The sequence below is a fragment of the Excalfactoria chinensis genome, chromosome 4 (genome assembly GCF_039878825.1).
Source record: "Excalfactoria chinensis isolate bCotChi1 chromosome 4, bCotChi1.hap2, whole genome shotgun sequence".
NCBI lineage: Eukaryota > Metazoa > Chordata > Aves > Galliformes > Phasianidae > Excalfactoria > Excalfactoria chinensis.
The window spans coordinates 22688765-22714065 of NC_092828.1; the positions used below are offsets into that span (position 1 = coordinate 22688765).

General features: G+C 38.5%; 1 protein-coding gene and 1 long non-coding RNA gene across 4 annotated transcripts; one reads left to right on the forward strand and one right to left on the reverse strand.

The window, feature by feature from the left end:
• Positions 1 to 155: 155 nt before the first annotated feature.
• GNPDA2 (glucosamine-6-phosphate deaminase 2) lies at positions 156 to 7996 on the reverse strand. Of its 3 annotated transcripts, none has more exons than XM_072334476.1 (7): positions 6489 to 6619; positions 5320 to 5478; positions 4902 to 5003; positions 4266 to 4448; positions 3719 to 3903; positions 3449 to 3623; positions 156 to 1102 (listed from the first exon to the last, which is right to left on the reverse strand). In XM_072334476.1, exons 2-7 carry the CDS (start codon positions 5441 to 5443, stop codon positions 1044 to 1046), a joined length of 828 nt encoding a protein of 275 aa, XP_072190577.1. In that variant the 5' UTR covers positions 5444 to 5478; positions 6489 to 6619; the 3' UTR covers positions 156 to 1043. The 3 variants fall into 3 exon arrangements, with proteins under 3 accessions (XP_072190577.1, XP_072190576.1, XP_072190578.1); XM_072334475.1 differs by lacking the exon at positions 6489 to 6619 and adding an exon at positions 7894 to 7996 and having other exon boundaries at positions 969 to 1102; XM_072334477.1 differs by having other exon boundaries at positions 969 to 1102; positions 6481 to 6599.
• A 1154-nt stretch (positions 7997 to 9150) lies between these two features.
• Positions 9151 to 24305, forward strand: LOC140251080 (uncharacterized). Its single transcript, XR_011903362.1, has 3 exons — positions 9151 to 9206; positions 16759 to 16850; positions 24201 to 24305. It is a non-coding gene; the product is annotated as an uncharacterized lncRNA (long non-coding RNA).
• Positions 24306 to 25301: the final 996 nt, after the last annotated feature.

Consider the following 25301-nt stretch of genomic DNA (forward strand, 5'->3'; position numbering starts at 1 on the left):
TATGAAGAAGACAAAATACTGAACCTCTCCACTTTACATCAGAAACAAAATGATTTGGAAAGGATAGGTTAAATTTAAGTTTTACTTATCCAAAGTAGGAAATAACATTCCTTGTAACAGTTCAATATTGATAGCGATACAATAAGAGGTAATTATAACAGAGTGGTTAACAGTAGACTTTAATACATGATCATTTAAATTTGCAGATTTCATATTCCTATAAATTAACTTCGTTCCAGGCATTTAATGACACCATCCAATACAATTAATCAGGTATATCCAGAAAGGAACATTTAGATTTCTCCTTATCTATAAAGCACAATTACTAAAGATATAAAAACCCTAAAGTAATTTGAAATACATGTGAGGAAAAGTGCTATGGCAGACATTTAATGCAAGTAACCGGAGTAAGTTATAACACTTTTAAGAATTGGGTACAGTTTTAGGCACTGTTTCTGTATTTTTATTTGCCTGAATTGTACAGCAGGACTTGAGATGCCCAAACACTGTTTGTATAAGATAAATTTAAGGCAATCAAGTGCAAAAGCTCAGTGTGCATTATGTAAACAGAACATTTCATAGTAGAAATTGTACAGCTATTACAAGTCCATTGTATTTAACAAAGGCCAAAACCATTCTGCCTAGAAATACAAATACTAAATGTAGTTGCACAAATGGAGGCCACAATTACAGATTATTAGAAATAATCTATCACTTCCTCTAACAGGCAGATGCAATGCATTGCTGTGCTAAAATAAGTGCTCTGTCCCACCCCCTCCACCCCTATATAACATGCAGTCTTCCCACTGGTTTGTTCTGTTCCATTTAGTTACTGTAACAGCCAGAGTTCTACATATTAAAGCAAAATGCACAACACCAAATAGAGACGGAATGTGAGTGTACATATATTGGACCTTTTAAAAAATACAGTACCTAGGATTTCCCATTTTAAACAGTTTTCAGTATATTGCATAGCAGTGAACTCATCTGCTACCTAAAACTGTTGCCGTTTGCCCAAATGCAGTTCCTCTTGAATTCTTCTCTCAGTTTTCTTTCATACTGTACAGTGGGTCCACAAGTTTATTGTGCACATGCATTAAACCTTGAGGGGAAAGCAACAATTCCTGCTTTACATCATTTTTAAAGATACTTTTTCTACATCTTTCTATCCATACGTTTAGAGCTAACGTCAAAGTATACTTTTTAAATAGTTCACTGAAAAGAGAATGGCTATGCAATGTAGTAATTAAGACAATATATCATATATATGCTAATTATGTTTTTTTTCCTGTATCACTTAAATATTATTGCTGTCTTCTACTCAACTGAAATGTGACAGTAATGACCACAGACCAGTTAAAAAGATCTGGAATAATTCATATCAGGTGTTTAATTGATGAGAGGTCACATCTTTTTTTATTAATAAATGTTTAACAGCAACACATGAAGGATGTTATAACAATCAGATTTACATGTAATAATTTTATGTATAATATCTTTGTAACTGTGTCCTTCTGGTTCTAGACAAAACCGAGCAGCACAGGAGACTGTTAATGGATGTATAGAAGTGGAGTAGTTCAACTATTTCCTATTCAAACAGGTTGAGTTTATGTTAATCATACACAAATAATCCAGAGATGCAACTTGTATGTTTTGTGCATTTCCCACCCCCACTCCCCTTCTCCCCAGAAGATTTTGAAGTGCAGGGATGATCCATTAAAAAAAAGCCATGTTGCTTAGTTTGTTACAACTTAGTAAAAGTGTTACCAATGGCATGGCATTCAGTCACTGGTACATTTTTAACCTTACAGACTGGTAATGGTATCTGGTCAAAGTCCTCAATCTGCAAAGAGCCTAGTTTAGAACCATAGTGAAGATTTGCTTCAACTACTACAAATTTGAGAAATAGGCAAAATTAAAAGCAGAGATTCTTAAAAGCCATAAAAGAAATGTGACAGTAAGTGCACATTTTAATTGACATCTGTAACAAAGAATATATAAATACCCTTGCTATATAACGTATCTAGCAGCAAACATTGCATCCCTGCAAACTAACCTTACAGTCTGAATCATTAAGCCTGTTTTCATTTCTGATGTATTCTACAAATCTACTGTTCTTTTCTCCACTGGGTGGACCATGCAGCCATACTAGGAAACCAACACATCTAGAACAGACTGAAGAACCCAGCTCATTTTTGTTTCTGGAGTTAATGACTTGCTGCAGACCTTTGTAAATAAATAATTAAAAAAAAAACCCAAAAAAGAAAAACTTATAAAATCAACACGACCAAAGCACAAAGGAAAAGTTTCTTAGATCCTGTAAAGGATAATTCAAGTCAGTAATGTTGTTTCACAAGTTTGGCAGAAAGTTGTGAAACATCAAAAGTAAGTTTGATACAAAGGGCATTTTGATTCAAAGAAAAACAGCTACACTGGGTACTGAAGTTAAAACGTTCCATTTCCTGTTCTTCTGTTTAAAAAAAGAAAAACAGGAAATGAAAACAAAAATTATCCACTTACTTCCTGGAGGCATGAAAAATGCTTACAAAAGCATTCCCACTGCCATATGTCAAAACAAATATATTTTAAAACCTTTTAATCAATGCTGCTTTGGAAACAGCTTATTTATGTAAAGATATGCAAAGTTCCTTTACGAGACAGATGCAAAAGCATTTATTTCACATGAAAACTCTTCCTGCCTATTCAACTTAAGTCAAGTTAACTGTTTTAACAAGAGCATGCAGAAGTACAGAAGAACTCCCAGATTAACTTATCCAGAGACTAACTAATAAATTCAAAGTTACTTTTCTGCTTCCTTCTGTGAGAAAGGAAGGAAAGGGAAAGGCGACCTTCCATCCATTTTGCAAAAAGAACACTTAAAGGATCATTTCAGTTTCTTACTTGTTTCAGAAAGTTAGGGGGGAAAAGCAAAGGGGAGAGAGGGTAAAAATTATTCTAGCTTTCAGACAGAGTTGTGATTTGTTACCAAAAACCTGCATCAAGTTTCACATGGTACCTTGAGATTTCTTTTTTATATGGTAAAAAGAACCGTAGTAACCAGCTACCAAAATTAGCAGTCACCAAGAACCATCGAGCTTTCTAATAACTAAGTCATCCAACCTGGAGATCAAGATAAAGAAATAATCCCAGGTTTACCAATACTGATTTCTTCATCAAAAGCAAACAAACCACACAAGTGAACTTCATTGACTCATGAATAGGGAAAATTACACCAGGCAAAACAATTCAAGTGTTTAATCAAATGACACTGTACTTTTATATGTAAGGAACACAAGTTACATCTCCCAGCACTTTCCCCACTCACAATGTAAAAGTTAACATTTAGTATCTCATATGTTACGTGTTAGCTACATAATGGGCCAGAAGGCCCAGACTCCATATAATCTTGTTATTTTTAAATACAGCTAACTTGTGATTCAGTGCTCACCTTTGAAGTACTTCACAGTTTTGACTCTTAGTTCTAAAGTAGCATCTTCATCACACACAAAGATAGTACGAGGGTGCTGCTGGAAAGCAGAAACTGTCCACATATGATTGACACCTTCTTCAATAGCTTTGTATAATGCAAAAGCTTTATGTGCACCTGTTATAAGAATCATGACCTGCAAAACAGAAGTCTTTTTACCTTCAATGCCCATAACACCACAAACTAGTCTTGAAAAGAGATACATGCAACTAGAACTAAATAAGTTCTTACTTCTCTAGCATCCATCACTGTACCCACACCAACAGTAAGCGCCATAGTTGGTACTTTAGATAAGTCTCCATCAAAGTATTTAGCATTTGCCAAAATGGTGTCCATTGCTAAAGTCTTTAGTCTTGTTCTTGAAGACAAACTCGATCCGGGTTCATTGAATGCAATGTGGCCATCTGGACCAATGCCTTTTCAAAGTTAAAGAAAGCAAATCATTCCAGACCTGCGAGTCAACAAATATCCTCAAACATTGCATTAAAAAAAAAAAAAAAGTCTTAGGATTCATTCTTTTGTTTTGGTTCCCCATTTTTCAAACAGAAAAGCAAAAGAACAACACACAAAACTTACTTAAACTACGTTATCATTAGAAACCTGGACACCAAGCATTCTGCTCTGGTATTCGTACCAATTCTTTGTTAGTCCCAGAACTTTTTAAGACTACAATAGAAAAAAGCAGTTTTAACTATGTTCTGAAAAAAAAAAAAATCACAACGAAAGAGTCAGTATATTTGTTTCAATCACAACTAACCATACAGCATTTTCTCATTACCTCCAACGAACAGATCAATCCCTCCTGCTTCTTCAATTTTCTTTTCAAATGCATCACATTCCACCTGTAAGTCTGGAGCGTTTCCATCAAGGATATGAGCATTATTTGGATCTATGTCAATATGTTTAAAGAAGTTATTCCACATATATGAATGGTAACTCTCTGGATGATTTCTGGGCAGTCCTGAAATCATTTATTTAAAGTCAAATTAACACATTACAAGATTTAATCAGCCTTAAATATAAGACAAACCTTTACTGAGCAGTGTTAATACTGCTTTGTCTGATTTCATAAGTATGCTAAGACAGACTTCTGCTGGCATATATAAAGTAATGTTAACATGCATTATATCATCTCCGTGATATGGTATACATGAAGTCTTTAACAGCTGTAGTCACAATGCTATGTGACAAGTCTCAAGCACTTAATTTAGCCAAGGATTCATTTTGACCAATTACTTGCATTTTAATTATTAAACTGAGACAAACACTTAAGACACTTCCAGGCACATTAGTCTAACACAGAAGCTCAAAAATAACACACTAATCTTGTGCTTTAAGATGTTCAACAGTTAATAAGAGGGGGAGGGAAAAACAAGTATACTATGTTCCCAAAAAAATTAACACTGGAGCTTACCTACATATTCATCCATGTTGAAAGTCTTCACATATTTGAAAGAGAGATCTCCATTCTTGTGATATTCTATCAGTTTTTTGTAGCATCCCAAAGGTGTACTCCCTGTTAAACAAAGTTTTTCCTACTATACTATATATCCACACACTTTCAATGTATTTAGATCTCTTTAAAGGCAGGTTTTACTAAACTGTTTTTCACCATAACTAAAAGAAATGTATTATTTCTAATCAACTTTCCAGTTGCTCCAATCATTTCAAAGCATTTTACAGAGACACAGCTCCACACTACAAGAGAAATACATTCAAGCATTACCAGAAGTATACTCAACAAATGCAGTATTTTAAATATGACATTTGTTAGCAATAATGTAAACACAGTTCTAGCTTTGCTCAGTTATCAGATTTTGAATAAAACTTGCCTGTTGGTAGGCCAAGTGTGAAGTATCTTCCTTGAGTGGGCTTGAATTGGATAATACGATTGCAGATGTATTTAGCTGCCCATTCACTTGCTTGATCATAATCTTCAAGAATGACAAGCCTCATTCTGGCAGCAAAGAACTTGTATGATAAAAAAAAACCTGGAAGAAAAAAATATATATATAAATATAAGTGTCATATCAATATCTGTAGAACTCGCAGCAGTAAAATTCACCTTTTATTGTTTTTTTGCTAACATACTTTGTCAGTATAAAAGTTATTTTCATTGCATAAACACACTGCAGTCTCACAGTCCTAGTTCAAACCAGACTGTCAATCAACAAACAAGTCACAGAATCCAATTGATACATTCCTGTCAAAATACTTATTAAAACTCTAATTCCAATTAATTTAATACGAAACCCATAAAGCTCAAACATCAGCCTTCCCAGATAGTAACTGTTAGAAATGAGAAGTGTTTGCTTTGTCTTTCAAGTAGAATAAACACTACGATTAGATCTTGTTCCCTGTGGCCAGCTGAGTGTCATATATTTTCAACACCAAGATGCAAAATAACCTCACGCTCCTATATTCAGAGAGAAAACTGGAAATTAACAATTAAAGCTCCTCTTGCTTCCAACTCCATAAGAATGCTTCTGTATGACTATTAACATGAGGAAAAAAACACACGCGTGTTGCAGACTTAAAACCTCAACACGTTGCAGAAGTACACAAGTGAGGTCATTTTTCTTTACAACCCAACATTAAGCAAACTGGAGTAATTAATTCTTTAGAGGCTTTGAGTGCAGCTATGCTCACAGAATAGGCTTGGCGGATACAGCACGTGACAGCCTCCTGCATCCAAACAAAACAGTTTTCCACGACTCTGCTTGGCAGAGACGGAGGCAATTTGGCCAGGCTGCACTACATCCCTGTGCATACCCAGACACCGCGATGCTAAGGGATGACGAGCGACCCGAGGACGGGTGACGGTGCTTACTCCAGGCTGGGGTGGCCGCACACGGAGAGAGGAGAAAGCCAAAGGCGGACCGCCCCCGCCCACAGACCCGGCGCGGGCCCCGCGGCCTCCCCCTCCCGTGGGGCCTGCGGCCACCGCCATACCCCGGGCCCACCCCACCGTCGAACGCGACCCTGCGGCGGACCCGCTCACCCCCGGCAGACCCCTCAGCACCGCCGAGCGCCCGCAGCAGCCTCCAAGCGTCCGCCCCTCACGCACACACGATCCGGAAGCACCTGGCCAAGAGCGGACGTCGCCGTGCTGAGGGAGGCTCCGCGCATGCGCGGGGGCAGCGGCCTCTGGAGGGCGCAGTAGGAACGCCTCGAGGGTCTCCCGATAGGTGCGGAGCAGGTTATTATGAGAGGGTCAGTATTTCCTCCTAGGTTACAGATAGGGCCTTGGGGTGAGGCCTTTCCTGAGAGCTCCCATAAACTGCCACGTTAAAGTGAGGGGAGCTGCTGAAAGTGGGGAGAAACTTTAAATCAAGACCCATGTGTGTGAGAGCAGCATGTTTTCTGGTCATCTCACTGGAACTAGTTGCACGGTAGCATAAAAAGAAGTAACAACTCACCTCACAACAAAAATAAACCTTAGTGGAGTCTTCAGGACTTAACAGACCCACATATAAACAAAAGGATGGATGAAATGTTTAACTTGAAACCAAGGATTTTTGAAGTTTAACCTTAAAGATATCATTAACTTGCTACTAATCTGATTTCTCCCATGCCTGTTCTTCCTGTAACATTTATCTCAGGAACTTACTAGGTTCAGAAGAGTGGCATTTTCTCATGGTTCACATGTAAAATCACAGAATCCTTAGAGTCAGAAGGGACCTCTGAAGGCCACCCAGCCCAACAACCCTGCAATGAGCAGGGACACTAGATCAGGCTGCACAGGGCCTGATCCAGCCTCACCTTGAAAATCACCAGGGATGGGGCATCAAATATACCTTTGGGTAACCTGTTTCAGTGCCTCACCACCCTCACTGTAAAAGATTATTTCCTTATAATGTTTCTCTAGTCATACCCTGAGTTTCTGTCAGTGTTGCCAGGAAAGCTTCAGAAAACAGCAACAGTCTGATTTTCTTATCCTGTGTTACAGTTTTGCCCATATATTTCTGTTTTTCTTTACCTACATATATCCTAAGGTAAATTGCTTATGTGTATGGCAGATTAATACCTTTCTTCTACACTCCCAGGTATCTGTAGATCTAAAATCACACCCCTATAGTTTTAGGTGGTGAACTTTTCTTTCCAATAGTCAACCACACTGTAACACAAGCTCAGAGTTTAAACAAGCGTTCTTTCTGGTTATAACATTAAATTAGTTTCTCATGGCCTTCAAGTTGCCTCTAGTATTTTCTCTAGATGAGATCTTTCCGTGTTTCAAGTAGCAGCTGCTTCATAGGCATAAGTACATGATCCAATAGTGGACCATGCTGCTATACTAGTAGCATCATACTCATAAAGAAACAGAATTACTGCTAGCAGATTTTTAGTGATGCCAAGTAAAGTATCTGTAGGCAGGCCCATAATCACATACAGAAAGCTGAACTCACCTAACTGGTGAAGAGCTCTTTCCAGGCAGCACTCCATCACAAGAAACAACCTTAGTCCAGCAGACACTTTCCTGGCTGTAGATGGCCCTTATATGAGCCCAGGGTGGCACCACACTGAGTCCACCCATTCTAGTCATGTGGGGAGCACAGTTGCAAACAATTTGCAAACTCCCTTGGCCAACCACACCCCTTCACCAGGTGCTTTTACGAGTTCAAGCTAGGACCTAACAGTTGCCGTACAAGTAGGATGCTCCTGATGTACTCGTTTCCCATCAGTGCTCTCAGATGTAGTTCAAGCTTATTACCTTTGGAGTACATGCTTTAGATTTTCTCTATCTCTGTCCTTTCTTGTCTCTTTTGTCCTAACCTGTCCCTTTCGTGGTCTGAATAACTGAGCCATTCCAGCCCTTACAGGAATAGGGCTAGGTTGAAATGTATGAAGTATGTAGTCCACCTGACTTTCTCAGGATCTTTTGTGATTTGAAGCTGTTTCCAAAGGTAGAAATAAGAGATACTATATACATGTAGCAGCTGTTAAGAAGGAGCAGGAGTGAACAACAAGGGATTTAAACATGGGTGTTAGCTCAACGTGTTGTCTCATGTCTGTTTTATTGTGCAGCCTGACTAAAGAATGGATGGTCTGATTAACACTGTCTGCAAGCCTGCACTTCTAAAATCTTAGAATATCCTGATTTGGATGGAACCCATAAGGATTATCACATATAACTCCTGAAAATGCAATCTGCTGATCACTAGGGTGAGAATAAGGCATCTGTCCTGTGTGGCTGAGTTCTTACTGACCTTAAATGTTGTCAGAGAAATGTAAATAGCCTGAGTATGGGCATTTATATGGAGCTAATATATGGATACACAGTCAGATGAATTGCAGTCCAGGTGGCAACATACCACTATTTTGTTACCATTAGTCATTTCAGTTTCTACATGAGTAGACTTACCATTTTAACTGTGCGCATGATGGGAAAATCACTTTCTTGCAGGGTATAAATGCAATACCATTGTGCTATACAAGACCAGTGAGAAAGCAGCAGCAGAAGTTCCTGCAGAGATACGCAGCAGGCTGGACACAAAGATCTATAGGATTGTAGCAGAATTGTTAAGTCAGGACTTGAAACAGTAATTGAGTACCTGATGGGAAGGCAGGGCCAACCCAGGGGAACCCAGGTACATGCAGTGCACCTGTGTGGCTGAAAGGGGTGGAGCCAAGATTTGCTCCTTCCCGGACCTCATTTACGTGTTGGCAGGGGAGCTGAAAGTTGCTTTGGTGATCTCTGTGTCCCTGAGGTTTTCTGAAAGTAAGTAGTTTCTTTTCTTTTTTCCCCCTATTTCTATAGCTGTTACATTTGAGCAAATTCTTCCTTACTGTAGCTTAGGATCTTGCTGCTGTGCTGTTATTACTGCACTTTCTATTGTGTTGTAAGGCTATGTTTATTTCTACATCTTGTTTCAGTTGTACACATGTGAAATAGACTAGAATACTTTTGCTAGAAAACACTTTTACTACCTGATCTGTGTATGCAGACCTGTGAGAGTCAGCTCTGTGCTTGAGAACATTTCTGCATGAATATCATTTGTAAGTATCAAGAAACATATGAATCCAGCGCTAATGAAAATGTTCTCCTTTAATACTACTGACACAAAACCGAACTGTAGTTTAAAAATTCATGTGTGTTTTCTGGAGATAATAAAAGAAAGCTAAAAAAAAATCATGCTTCGGTGTCTGTGATCAATGCTTGTAGGGGCACAAACGTAACGCTCTGCTTTTTTTATTTGTATTTATCCCTGTCTTCCTTTCTTGTTAAATTTTCGCACCAAAGTTTTAGAGCAACTTAAAGAAACGTAGCTTGAGTTTGTTACGTCTTGTCCTCGTTAATAAGCCTTTCAAATATTATCCTTAGACTTTATGTTGTTGTAGTTTGTTTGTTTTGGGTAGTTCTGTGTGGTTTTTAGCATTTCTTTTTCCCGTAGATGCCATAATTTTAGCAGACCGCTGTTGTGTATGAGGCGTTGCGCTTTCCACCTGCGGTAGGGCGTCGCGGATCGCGACCGGCAGGGGGCGCTATGGTCACACGGAGCGGCTGGGGCTGCTCTGCTCCGCAAATCGCTGGCTTGTTTTTTTTCCAGTTCTTTTTCTTTCTTTTAATGGTCCTTTTTCAACTCTGAGTTCAGTGTCACGAATCATTAGTTCCTGAAATACTCAATGTTAAACATCCACCGTTCTTAAAAGTTTTCATGTACTACTGTGTTTTTTTCCTTAAGCAGTTGGTATGGAGCAGTAATCAACAGCCATCTGTTACTTCATCTACTGCTTTCAAAAACAAATGATAACAACAGAAAAAAACCCACGATATTGATAAAACGATCTATAATAAAACCTAAATAGTTATAAAGCAGGGTATTATCTCTTGGAAAATGGAATCTATATATGACTTTCCTAGTTATTTCTTCCAATGTGTAGTATCTTTTTTGGCGGGGGGTGGGGAGATATTCTGAGGGTTTCCCTTGTGGCATTGATCATTCAGTCAGACCAGACTTAAGCAATAGTGTTTTTGATGTACGTTTGCAGCAAACTACTGATGAATGTTTATCTCAATTAACTTTGTATTTACTGCAACACCATTATAACCAGAAGCTTTCTGAGTCTATTTAGCACCTAGGTGTACAACCCATTGTTGAGTTCACCTTAGGAAAAAATTTTCTTGCAGCTTCTGAACTACCCAGGCCAATATATTCCTGAAAGATCTCCCCACCTGGGGATGTTAAAAATAAACTGTGACTACAGAGGAAGCTTAAACAAATTCTTTTCCTAGGAGAATTCTTTTTTAATTCCTCCAGACTTTGGGGACTGCTTGTCCTCTGAGGCTGATCTGTTCTCTGCTGACTGCACATTTACATACATTTGTGGTTGTGTACATGCCTACTTCTTCAATTCTAGAGACCAAATAGCAGTCTATAGGTGAGCCCTGTCTATGAACTTCTTTAAATGCACACACTTTTTGTTTTTATATGTTTTTCTTATTCTGGTATGAGGATCAGGAGGATGTCTCCTTTAGAAATCCAGCCATATGCCTGGGATGAATTCTAGTCTTCCCATTCCCAGCCTGAAGCTGGTCAAAAAAATCCATTGGTTTGTCACACCTTAAAGTTCAGTTTGTGTCATTTGGAATTTTGAGAGGTATAAATTGTTGTGTATGCAATGTTAGGAAAGTGCTAAAGAAACTTATTTATATGTCATAAACGCACTGCAGTCTATTTGTTTTTTACTGATTGTGTGATGAAACATCATAGAATGGCTGGGGTTGGAAGGGACCTTAAGGATCACCAAGTCTTAAGCACCTGCCACAGGCAGGGTTGCCAACTGCTAGATCAAGTACTAGATCAGATTGCCCATGACCCCATTCATCCTGGCCTTAAACATCTCCAGGGAGAGGACATCCTCTCTGGGCAACCTGTTTCACCACCTCACCACCCAATGAAAAAGCTTCCCCCAACATCTAATCTATAAATCTCCCTTCATTTAGTTTAATAATATTCAGCCTTGTCCATATCGCTATCTAACCATGTTAGAAGTCTATTTCCCTCGTGCTTGTAGACAACCTTAAAATACTGGAAGGCTGCAGTGAGGTCTCCCTGCTTTTCCAGGCTGAACAAGCCCATGGGATAAGAGAGGATATTTAGGCACAACAAACCCTCCAGAAAGTTTTTTTATTATTATTATAGTGAACAACTTCAGCATATTATTTGATTGGCTTATCTGATTTCTGTTGCTACTTCTCATATAGAGGGGTGCTGATCTGCCAGCAGAGGAGTGAAAATACCTGAGGGCAGGACTGACTCTGGTAGTGCAGTCTCTATTTCTTTAACAAAGTCCTTGTAAATTCAGGCTTTCCAAATATGCATTCTTTTTTGAAGATCTAAAAATGTATAGAATATAACCAACTTATATTAAAGCCCATAATGTCTATTCATATTCAACAGCTCAGATGGTCTTGTCCCAAAAGACAGAATATGAAAAAGTGCAACACTTAATTCACCTCAAGGATAGTGTAGTTTTGGGAAGGATAATAAATCTATGGTTTACACAATCTTTTGTCTTTAAATATTGTTTTTCGTGAGCAATCAGAGAGACTTGAAGTTATGTCAGGAGTGACCACAGTAGGCAGAACATACAGAAATAATCCACTTCTCCAACATCTCCTGCAACTTCTAGCAGTGCAGATAGTCAAATCACATTCACTATCTAAGAAAAGCAGGTGATGTAGGCAAATACTACTGTTTGCTGAGTACTCAGTACCTGGAGAGAAGATGTATCTGCCTGTGGATGTGGAAGTGATTTGGTCACGTCCAAACAACTGACATGAGCAGGGAGGTGTGGTATCTCATGTGTCTTTGGTTAAAGTTCTATAGAATGTGCATGCCTCTCCATTATCATTGTGTCATCCTTGAAGAGCATGTGCATTTTCATTTTGCATTCCTTTCACACTGTTGTTCTGCTGCGGCTTTACCATGCTGAGGTCCTCTGGTAGGAAGGATAGAACCTTTCCTAATGTTGGTTTAAACTGCACGGGCAACTGCTGAAGACAGTTTCCAGCAATTAATTTGTCAAACTCCATGTAAAACAGCTCCCAGTTTTTTTGGAGCTGCCATACTGTTTCTTATTGTCATTTTGGCCTCCTTAAAATCAGGTTATTTTCATTATGCTAGACAATGTTTATGACAGTGCCCCATTTTCTTATGCTGTGTTTCATCGGTGTTTTTTCTTGTTAGTGGAAAACTTATGCTTTGTTCTGAACTCTTTGCCTTTGTTTGGCAGTTTGTCTGATGATACCTGGAGTATCATTCAGGTTGCTCTAGCACTCTCTCAGGATGTTTGAATAATACAGAAAGCAGGCTGCATATTACCTCCCATAGCTTTCTCTGAGGGGCACATCAGGGAGTAGGAGACATACTCTGTAAGAGTTTGGATGACCTGCAGATTTGTAAAGCATCTGAAGAATTGTTAAGTACAAAGCCTGACTTTTACTGCATACAAAACAATGCTAAAACACTCTATGTTGATCCTGTTCTCATGTTTTGCCTTAGAAGGCCTGGAGGCTGGGGTTGTGACAGTAGAACAGTGAATAGAAGCAAAATGGGGTATATTCCTACCAGATCTTAAAATAAGGTAGTCTTGTTTTCATGGATTAGTGTATTCAGCATTTTCCAAGGTGTTTTCCTATTTTCCAATATCTGAATTTAAAAGGGTGTGTATTTGTGAGTGATGATAACACAAAGCTTGTAGAAATGTTTCTCGCCGTGTGCTTTAGAATTCAATAGATCCAAAAAATAAGAATCTGCTTTTATGACTGGCCTCAAAATTTGATTAGCTTTATTGCTAAAATGACTGCTCTCTTGCAACAGGCGTGAGCCTGTATGTCTAATTGCTTATTGTCACATCTCCACTTCTCTGCTTTACCTATCTCTGATAAGGATTCCAGCAGAGGAAATAAAAATGCATTTTCATACTGAGATATATACCCGATTTCACAATGCAAATAAATGTAGGGAATGTTCTGAATATGAATGATAGTTACAAAGTGTGTTTGTTGTTTTTTTTTTTAGCTGCTGGTCTGATTTTAGGCTTCGGCTGTTGTAACTTACACATGGCACGTGGAGTTTCTTGTGTTCAGATATTCAGTCTCATGCCTGTATTGCTACAACTGACATCTGTTTCAGTAACTTGCAGCCAATGTTCCCCATGAGTTTCTGTAATTGCTTTTGGCAACTGACACAGCCAGAAAATGTCTAGGAGTAGATGTTCCTGCTGATTTCAATTTAGGCAAGGCGTGAATCCATAAACAAGTGACTTTAGAAGATAGAAACGGATGTAAAGAGTCATCTCTTAACTGATTCACTGATCTATGGTAAGAGAGTACTGAGAATCATGCAATTTTTTTACATACAGACAACTTCTTATGCTAAAGGAGGTTTTTTTCTGGTAGTTCTGGAGATGTGTCAACTGTTCTAACTAAGAATAAGGGACAGTTATCTTCATCTTTTCAGCTGTTTCCGATTCAAAAACAAATGGCGCACAATGTTAAATTCCTCTTCCCCTCAGAGAGCCTTCTCCCTAGTAGCCCAAATTGAGATGTGTCTCATGGCCTGTTGAGGTAGTCAAAACCCCTGTGCGGTTCCTGTACATAGGAACTGGTCATTTCACAAAGAATTTTGTTCTCCAATTCCATTTTTCTTTCTTCATAAACTGCTCTTTGGAAATTCTGTCTGTTCATGCTCTACCCTTTGTCCTCTTATCCTGTGGCCAAATAATGTTTTTTAGCAAATTTATATGTGTGCACAGACTGCATGAAACTTGTTATGTATAGAGGGAACAGGGAAGGTCTCGCAAACTTCAAGACCCAGCACAGGAGATCTCAGAAAGGGGGAGATGGTGTTAAATGCAATGTTTGCCATAAGGGACATATTCAGTGAGATGGCAAGAGCTTAAAAGCTGTTCTGTGCTTTGTCTTATAGTCTATGTATAGGCTTCCAAAACCAGCTGAACCATCTGATGGAGGAAAGATCCAAATGAGGCTTTTCAATGCAAATACAAAATACTTATTGTGTCTCCTGTTGAGGAAATAGTAAACAATTCTCCTGCTGTTCTTCCACTTTATCGTATGTGGTTACTCTGCTTACTGGATTCAATGTGTTTATCAGTGACAGATGATGGAATTGTGTGCCCCCTCAGCAAGTTGGCAGATGGCATCAAGATATGCAATGCAGTTGGTATGGTAGGTGGAAGGGAAGCTATCCAGAGGAACCTGGATAGGTTGGAGAGGTAGGCCCATGTGAATTTAATGAGGTTCAACAAGGCCAAGTGCAAGGTGTTGCACTTGGGCTGTGGCAGTGCCAGATATTTATACAGACTGGGGAAAGAATTCCCTGAGAGCAGCTCTGTGGAGAAGGACATAGAGATGAGAAGACTCTGGGAAGACCTCATTGTGACCTTCCAGTACTTGAAGGGAGCATATAAACCAGATGGGGAACAACTGTTTATGTGGGTTGATAGCAATGGATAAGTGGGGGTGGTTTTAAACTAAGAAGGGAGATTTAGGTTATATATAAGAGGAGTATTTTCACTCAGGGTGGTAATGCACTGGAACAGGTTGTCCAGAGAGGTTGTGGATGGTCCATCCCTAGAGGCATTCAAGGCCAGGCTGGATGTGGCTCTGGGCAGCCTGGTGCAGTGGTTGGTGACCCTGCACATAGCAGGGGGGTTGAAACTGGGTGATCATTGTGGTCTTTTTGAACCCAGGCCGTTCTATGACTCTATGAAGACAACATGCTGGACTAGATGGATCTTTGGTTTAATACAGGAGAGTTGTTCTTTGCTCTAATGAAAAACAGAATTTTGGGTTGTTTACTTGTGCCTTTGATCAGGAGTAAAAAAACAAACTAAAACAAAAATCAGTATGCATGATGGGTGCGCTGTTTTTTTTTTTTTAGTAGATTACACATTACATTGTTCTGTTTTTTTTTTGTTTTTTTTTTTGTTTGTTTGTTTTGTTTTGTTTTCTTTTGTTTTAATTCCAGAAAATAATCCAGGGCATTTGGAATTGCAAAGTCATTAAAAACGTGGAAGGGACTGTAAGAGACCATTTAGTCTATCACTCTGCATCATACGTAGCCCTACCACTCTAGGCTGGTTATTATCTAGTCAGTTTAAAACCTTCTCCAATGGATATTTCATAGTCTCCTTCAGTGCTCAGTTATCCTTGCAATTGGAAAGTCTGGTCTGATGTCTAACCCAGATTTTCACTTTGTGTAATTTGATACGTTTTCTTTTGCTCATTACACAAAGGTCATGGTATCAAGGATTCCTTTTGTCTTGGCAGAATTCTTTATTGTTTTTGAAGACCACTGTGATGTTTCCTCTCTGTTTCCCCTTCTCTAGACAAAACAGATTTCAGTCTTTTAGTCCCAGTGATAAAAGTTTTGTTTTTTTTTTCTTGCTTCTGTGTAAGAGGAGAAAAACAGCTTTCTTTTCCTATTTCTTTGACTAGCTATGTGTTGAGAATATTAAGTACGTGCTGTACCGCCACTGTTCATGAACTGTTTGGAGTCATTTTCTGACCAGGCCCATTACCCAACTAGCAAAAACAGGATATGATAGAGGCATAAACTGCTTAAAAACTATGGAAAAGGAAAGCAGGACATACAAGATTTCAGCTTAGAGTTTCACATCTAAAAAGGAGTTCTACATGAAGTGAAAAAGTAAGTGGAAGGGATGTCCCACAGGGAGGTGACTTCTGCCTCAGCAATGAGATGATTAAATTATTCTCTTCTGATTATACCCACTCATTTATTTCCTTCTTCTTTTAAGAACTTCTCTTGATTGTTGCACCATTTCTTTTAGAGAGGTATGGTTAAGGAGCAGAAGGCTGCAGATCTGTTATAAATGATAAGAGGAAAAATACTGCTCTAGACCTTCTGGTGGAAAAAAAAAAAAAAAAACTGATGTTTTTTTCTTCCTTTCAGACAGTTGAAAAGTTAATAAAGATATGTCAGGGAAAAAAAGTTGAAAGGAAGGAAAAGTATCCCTAGGATCCCTACCTGCCATAAGGATTTTTATTTTTTGTTTTTTATTTTTTTTTTTTTCAGGAGTACCAAATAGATGGTACAGTTATTTTTGTAACCTTTGCAAATCTAAGCACTGGTACAAGTAAGTCTGATCCTCCAGAACATTTCAATTTCTTTTATATTGGTGAAAGCATATGGAGTAGAAGGAGATGTCTGGCTGTAAAGACAAGGAAAGTAATGGGTGATGCTTAGATAAGAACAAATTCCCCTCTTTTATCTACTCTGTAGGCCTTGAATAACTGAGGATGGTGCCGTTACTGAGACCAGTGGTCTGATTGATCTTAATCCTCCAGACCCAGTAGTCTGCTTTGGGAAGACTGGTAAGAGGTTTTTATTTACTGCTACAAATAGCTTATATAGCTTCTCCTTTCCTAATAAAGAGGAAAAGATTTGTTGTATAGAAAATAAGAGAACATAGTTTAGTGTTATCCCCATATTTTAAATGAGCAGAATAGTATAAGGGTGCAATAGAAGCTTCAAGCCTGACTTAAATCAGCACAGTCTTAAAAGACGAAAGCAAAGCAAATTCAAAGCTCCTAATGTCAGGGGAAGATTAGGTATTGGTATGTAATCAACTCTTGCTATGGGATTGTACTGATGTGTTGCACAGGGATTTCTTCTGGAATGATTTTAAGATTGATCCAATATTCTGCTGCTAATGATTCAGTGCTCCATCCTTAGAATCCAATTTGACTGCACACCAGTCAGCTGCTGACATCAATAAGCTTATGTCTGAAAAGATCTCCACTGCGTGATGCATCAATAATGCACTTACCAGTGTAATCCAGTATAAACTAGTACAGCTGAAGGGCTTGACCTGTCTGAAGTCCTGCTAAGTGAATATCTCTAGTGCCTAGTAATTTACTCTTCTTGGCATTTTAAATGCTAACCTTTATTTTTCTTGAAAATTTTAAATAACAGAACAATGACAGCATGCCAGAAGCTTTATTCTTAGTCTCTAATGAAATCCAATTGTGACCTTACAATAGGAACAGAAAGCACTGCACTAAATCAACTTCTAGATCAATGTGCGTTTATCCTACCATTTTACTAGTGAAGTTTTTGGAATGGTTCAAGAATGGAAAATATGTTACAAACTTCAACATGTACCAAAGCATTAATTATTTAGAAGACAAATCATGAGGGAGTGAGCAAAACCAAAGAATGGAATAATATATAAAGTGAAAGGTGATTTAAGAAAAGCAGGGGAGATAAGAGAGTAACAAATGAGACTGGAGATGTAGAAAACAGCTTTGAAAGTCTGGCGTCGTTGAAGAAAATACATTTTAGAAGGACTGAAAGGATGGCAAGTTAAGATAAGGAATATTTCAGTGGAAGAAACAAATGATCAGGTTAAAAGATAATAATATATATATAATTTTTTAATTTATGAATACTGAATACAAGTGAGATGCTTAGAAAAATGTCTTATAGTTGCTGTTTAGCCTTCTTGTCCTGCTCTGCAACTGTTCTCATTGCTGAGTTCAGGTAGCATTTAGAAGCGCTGTACATGATCATTCAGTATAATTTTGCCTTTAGGCCTTGATAACTAACACTAATCTGCTGAAGAGACCATATTATAGATCCAATTGCATATTATCTAGTTGGAAATTTCAGTGCAAAATAATTCATACCACTATTGTCGTTCTCCTTCTGCATATTTCAAGGTCTTTCTAGTCTTTGTTTGAAACAGACACCAGAGTACAACACATCTCATTCAACAATATTACATTATTCCTTCACATTCTGATGAAGAGCACTGTGTACAAATATTCTGCATTATGAAAAACCTTTTGAGAGCAGCTTGCTGTGTAATGAGGTCTGTTAGAGTGATTGTTGTGTGAAGCTCTTGCTTTTACAATGCAAGCTGAGTGTTGCTGTGCCTCATCCAGAAGTTTACTTGTGAGTTCTTTTGTTAGCCTCGTCGTAGTCTGGGCTCACCTAGAAATAAAAGCCTGAAAAGAGCAAAGTCAGAGTGAGAGTGGCAGGGAATTTTTAATCACAGATTAGATACGTGTGTTCTCTTTCCCATCATCACTCCTGAGATATTAGAAGCCTCCTCGACCAGGCTTATTCAACAAAAAAATTGTTATATATGATCTGAATCATATGGGTGGACAACTAGATGGATAAGCAATTGGTTGAAAGGCCGCAGACAGAGGGTGGTGGTCAATGGCTCTATGTCCAGGTGGAGGCCGGTAACGAGCGGTGTCCCTCAAGGGTCTGTCTTGGGACCGGTGCTCTTTAACATCTTTATTAATGACATCGATGAGGGAATGGAGTGCACCCTCAGCAAGTTTGCTGATGACACCAAGCTGAGTGGTGCAGTCGATACGGTGGAGGGAACGGATGCCATTCAGAGGGACCTTGACAGGCTGGAAAGCTGGGCTCAGGTGAACCTAATGAGGTTCAACACGGCAAAGTGCAAGGTTTTGCACTTGGGCCAGAAGAACCCCAGGCACTTGTACAGGCTGGGAGGAGTTGTCCTTGAGAGCAGCTCGGCAGAGAAAGATCTAGGGGTCCTAATAGATGAGAAACTTAACATGAGCCAGCAGTGCGCTCTGGCAGCCCGGAAGGCAAATGGGATCCTGGGCTCCATCAGGAGAGGGGTGGTCAGCAGGGATAGGGAGGTGATTGTCCCTCTCTACTCTGCTCTTGTGAGGCCCCATCTGGAGTACTGTGTCCAGGTGTGGAGCCCTCAGTACAAAAAAGATATGGAGATTTTGGAAAGGGTCCAGAGGAGGGCCACGAAGATGATCAGGGGGCTGGAGCACCTCCCCTATGAGGACAGGCTCAGGGAGTTGGGTTTGTTCAGCCTGGAGAAGAGAAGGTTGCGGGGTGACCTCATTGCAGCCTTTCAATACCTGAAGGGAACTTACTCCCAGGAGGGGAGCAAACTCTTCAAAAGGGCTGATAATAGCAGGACTAGGGGAAATGGTTTTAAGTTAAAAGAGGGAAGATTTAGGTTGGATGTTAGGGGGAAGTTCTTTACTAGGAGAGTGGTTAGGTCCTGGAACAGGCTGCCCAGGGAGGTTGTGGATGCCCCGTCCTTGGAGGTGTTCAAGACCAGGTTGGACGGGGCTCTGGGCAACCTGATCTAGTAAAGACGTATGTTTGGTGGCCCTGCTAGGCAGGGGGGTTGGAACTACATGATCCTTGAGGTCCCTTCCAACCCGGGTCATTCTGTGATTCTGTGATTCTGTGAATGAATCAGAGCTGCTTGGTGCATACAGGTGCTAACAGAGTAGCAGTAATGTGAGGGAAGGAATTTTCAAACCAGCTCCAACTGCCTAATTTAAGGTAGCTCTATCTTGGGATATGCAGAGCGGCAATTCTGCTCTAATATATTGGTAATTGTGATCTTTAGAAAGCAAGAAATGGGTTCTGGTTTGTTCTTTTAATAAGATCATTCAGACTAATTTTGTAATATACACAGTACAACTTGAATATACTCACAGGAAAAAAAACAAGAAAACATCCAGCTGCATGAATATATACATCTAAACCTCAAATAACTATTAAGAGTATTATTCATTTCATGATTTTAGTTGTTGCTTGTTGAGTTTGTTTTTTTCCTCCACTTTGAGTAGCTTTCAGTCACAGCAATCTACACTGTCTTCATATGTAGAGGTGGGCAATACTGCAGTTAAATAGTAATGATTTCTTCAATTTCTAATCTTGCTTCACCTAGTGCCATCTGTAAACTGTGCTACTAACTCCCCTCAGAGATCTTATTTGCATGCCCAACTGCTCTTTGAAATTTAATTTACAGGGATCAGTGAGTGACTGACACACATCCACAGAGACATAATAAAAATCTATGAATATAAATCACATTTGATTCTATCCATGTCTTTTGTCTGAGGTGCAGTTTCTATTTATTTTACAGAGATATAAAAGAAACTGCAGTTTCATATTCTTACTCACTTGATGGCCTATCAAGCTGGAGAAACTTCAAACCCTTCCCCATTGTTGCTTCTGAGATGTGACCCTTGATTGGTCTTGTTCAACAGTTTGTGTCTACCCAGAATGTCAGCCAATTTTAACATAAAACAAACAAGCAAACCAAATAGGAACTCCTACCTAGCTCTCCAAACTTGCTCCATTTATTGTTGGTTCTCCTCCTCCCCCACCCCTGAATCATTCTCATAAACATGCTAAATCTGCTATTAGAGTTAACAGTGTGTGGGAAAGGGTAAGAAAACTCTCACTCTGCTCACTACTAAGAAAGATCAACTGAATGTCATTAAGCTGACTGAAATGATATTTATATAACTATCTTTGAAAAACAGCGGGGAAGGACTTTGGCATATAAGGAAAGTCTATTCTTTATAGTGTGTAGAAAATGAAGGTGTCAGAGGAAATGTTATACTCTGAAAGATATTTGTGGTCAGCATTATCTGCTCTTTTTTTTTTTTTCAAAGATCTTGAATTACTAAGCTCTGGCTTGAAATACAGTTTTTAAGTTAAACAGTCATCCAGAATGATGCCACATTTGTGGTTTTGAAGAAAAGCCTGTATTTTGTGTCTTAAAGCACAACACGATGATACTTGAAGGCTGTCAGTTTTGTTGCTCTTTAACAAATGCAAGGTGGTTTGAGTTGGTGCTACTATCTTTCATTGCAAGCCAAAGAAATTTTCCTAAGCTAAGAGAAGCAGCTGCATGTGTGGCATCCCCTGCATATGGATGTTATTCCTCATATAATTGAGGGGAAAAAAAGTAAAGGAGGAAGGTACACGATGTATGATGGAAATAATAATAACAGCACTATTTGTTTTAAATGTTTTGAAGTAATAATGTTCCTGTGGCTGGTTGTTTCTGGGTCCAGTTATGTTCTCTGAAATAAATGTAATCTTGTATTCATTTTGACTATTGAATGTTGAATTTCCATTTTCTCTGCCTAGATAAGATTTTTAAACAATTATAAGAATTGTTAACATTGAAGTTACAAGACTGCAGTTGTAAAAGTACAGTTGCATAACACTTATAGTATATATACTATATCAGAATATCAAAATCTATACCATTAAAAAGTAATCTCTTCATATCTGTAGCAAAATGATGCAAATGAATTCTTTACTTACTGTAGTTAAAAATGTATCAAAATTATATTTTAAAATTTATTTTATTATTTATTTATTTTTGTAGTATTCTGTGTTGCTTTGGCTCTCAAACTCTATCTAATGCTGTTAGATCCTAGGTGAAAATAGTGGGATTAGAAGGGTTTAAGATGAGAAAAGACCAGAAGCAAATCCCAACAAGTGTGTCAAAGAGATTCACAGACACCCCAAGCCAGAGACTTCTTTTTCAACTGCCAAGTGCCATGCAGTTTTCTGAATGCCTCACAGGAGGCAGAAATATCATCCCATGCTTACTCAGTGCCTCTAAGTGTAGGTGTGTTGTCTACTGAAAATGGGTGGGAAGACATTTTGCTATATGTTTTAATTTATCAAGACCTGGGATTTGTCACACCTGTGGTCCTGCAAAGCATGCAAGTGATGCTCTTTGTATGTCAGCACTTCAACACTGAAGTAATATACCCATGATTATAGATAAAGCTGGAAGAAAATGCTCAATACTGATTGCACTGAGAACAAGGTGAAAGCCCTGAGACATATAATGTGTGTTCCAGAGGATCTTGGCTACTCTAGCTGCTCTGTACCCTGCTTTAGATGAGAATGGAAACAGAGTTCAGGTTCTTAGTTAGACATTGACAAACTGGTGTGTGTTTGTTGATTTGTGGATAGTTGCTTTTCTTTTTTTTTTTCTTTTTTTTCCTCCTGGGGCAAATGGAATTTCTATGAACCATTTGTAGCAAACGTTTTTAGGACAGTTAAGTAATCCTGGATTGGATTTTTTTTGTTTTCTGGAGCTAATCCAAAGGGTTCCTTCTTACTGTGGCTAAACTTTCTAGCATAGATAAAGGTACACTTTTTACTAATTGGGCTGTTCCTTCCAAGTATGAAGTTTGGAGCTATTTGGTTTAAGTCTTTACATTGACTTGGTCTGCCTCAGATAAGCCCTTATGCAAAGGAGGACAAAAATACAGAAGAGAAAATGAAAAGTTGCTGAAAATCCCAGCCAGGCAGCAGCTCCAGACAAGACTATTCCCTACTGGTATGAGCCCACAATAGGAGAAATAGCTTTTTTATTTATTTATTTATTTATTTATTTATTTTTTATCTGCAGAACTTCTTGGTACTGAATTCTGTATCTACTGCTATCACTGGCTGAAGTTAGTAACTCTGTGAAGAAAATGTAGTAGGCAACATAGCTTCACAAATGTGAAAGTTACTGAGTGGAAATAATACCTGTCTTCCCAAAACGCTATTCTGAGACAGTCTGATGTATGTGTACAGATTCAATAAACTTCATGCAGCGCACTCAAACCCAAAACATGCCACATTAAAAATAACCATGTTACTAATGGCACTGATATTAATACAATAGCACATGGAAACAGAACTTCAGCTTTCCCCTTTTCTCCTAATATAGGAGCTACTTCTACAGTACAAGCCAAATAGCGAAGCCACAGACTGACAGTGAGGGTTACTTAAAATTCTACAGAATCTACATCTCCATTCCTTATTTTGGCCAAGGCTGAGACTGATGTGGATACAGGGGTGCAAAAAGAATACAAAAGACTTCTGGCATTTTTATGTTGTGACATCCCAGAATTAGGGCGTGACATGTGGAGCTAGAGACAGTTGCAGTGATCCTGGCTCTGTTCTCTCCTCTCCTGAGCACTGAGGCTGGGCAGGGATGACTCAGAGCTTGTCTCCTGGCGGTGGGCTTGGCTTGAGTAACAGAAGAGATCTAGCAGCAGTTACAGCTATGAGGCAATTCTTGTTTTTTTTCTATGTCTAGGCTAACATCCGTTTCTTGAAGCACTCACAGATAACTGCTTTAGGCAGTTAAATCTCTCATTCCTCCCCCTCAGACACTTTTCCAAACACAAATTAGGACTGTTATAAACAGGTTGTTCGTTTATAATCTATAAGTGTATTTTGCTGTGTTAATTAGTCCTTGGAGCACATCATGTCTCCTACATGTTTGGTTCACTTCAACTAAGCATCACTTACAAGGGGACTCAAATTTTCTTTAAGCTGCTTACCTAAGATTGAAATGATGTACATGTAAACCTGCATACCCAACCCTATTCTCAAAATTTTGGTTGTATGTTCTTGTTAACTATCCCAAAATAAAAGATTAAAACCAAATAATAATTAAAAGCTCTTGGCATTTGAGAAAAACATGTTCCCAAAGGAGGTATTGAATTTTTCTTGTCTCTTAAAGAACACCTATCCAAACATCCTAGCACACAAGTATGCAGAAAATATTTCTCATTAGTCATTCTTTCCAGACATTTGTCTGTATTCTTCCTGCTGTACCCTTCCCTCCCTACCCCTTCTCCCCAGGAAATAGAAATGTTCTTTCAACTTTACTGTACTCTCTTGAATCTTTTTCTGGTTTTCCCTTTATTTATTTTTTTTTCCGCATCCATGTCCGACTCAATCAATTTCTTTTTTTCCTGCTTTCCTTGCTATTTTTGAGATGCTGTGATGACATGTCAAGAATTAGCATAGAATTTTCACTTCCTTCTTTCAATCTATGACCCAGCCTGTCCATCAGGTAATCAGATAAGTCAGATCGTTTTCTTTCCTTCTAGGAGAATGTAAAGGCTGGTGCTGAGTTATTGCTTACCTTCAGTGGAATACCCACCGGACTGAGATGAGAACCAATATTCAGTTCTCTCCTGTCTAGTTGATTCAAAACAACCTCTGTACAATGAAGGCCTTTTGTATCAAACTTCAGATTTCCAGAGAGTTTTGTCATTTTTCATTCCAGTGTTTGTTCTGAAAACTTTATAACTGAGCAGGGCTTTTGTTCTCTGTAGGTTCTGGAACAATGTGCATTTTGGACATAGAGCTTTTTAGTCTGTGCAACCATTGCTGCAGATTTGTATGTTTATAAATAAAGCTGAACAAAGAAACAATATTACCCTTTTGGAATAGGGTTTATTAGCATTTTGATAGCTTCTTTATCCTGGAAATAGCCTTTTGCTTTTGGCCTCTTTTCTCCATCCTGAATCTGTCATCTTTCCCTAATAATTAGAATTTATACTGAGTAATCAAGGCTTAGGTTGTCAAGGCAAATAAAAGAAAAAAAAAAAAAAAAAAAATCATAGAAATGAATTACAACATGTTCTCCCTGCAGATAAGAATAGCATATATTTGCTTTACAAATCATGTCTGGAATATGTAAATTACTAGAATATCAGATTGTGAGGGCTGGATGAAAAGCTCTAAAATTTTAAATATTCTAAGGCCATACATAATTTACTATAGGAATAACACTAATGATGTTTTTAGGGGGATGAAAAAATCACTTGGCTATGTAAAATAAAAATGAATGGCAACATTTTCTGACAGCAGTTAAGGCACTAAATGAGTAAGAGGCAGCATTCACTGAACTACCACCAGCATAGTAATGTTGGTGAATAAATATTCCTGGATTACTGATTCCAAGTATGGGATACATGACTTTCAAAACACTACTAAATCTATTAAATTAGTAGAATTGATGCAGTAACATTTTAACAGTATTTCTGTTATTATATACATTCACTGATATAATACAGAGTTACTTATATCTTCAGATTGCAACAGCAATCAATGTTAAATATGATTGAACCCCATTAATCTATTTACTTCAGTGAAAGTTGTTTTGAGGAATAACTGAAGACTTCCCACTGTCATCCTTGAAAATG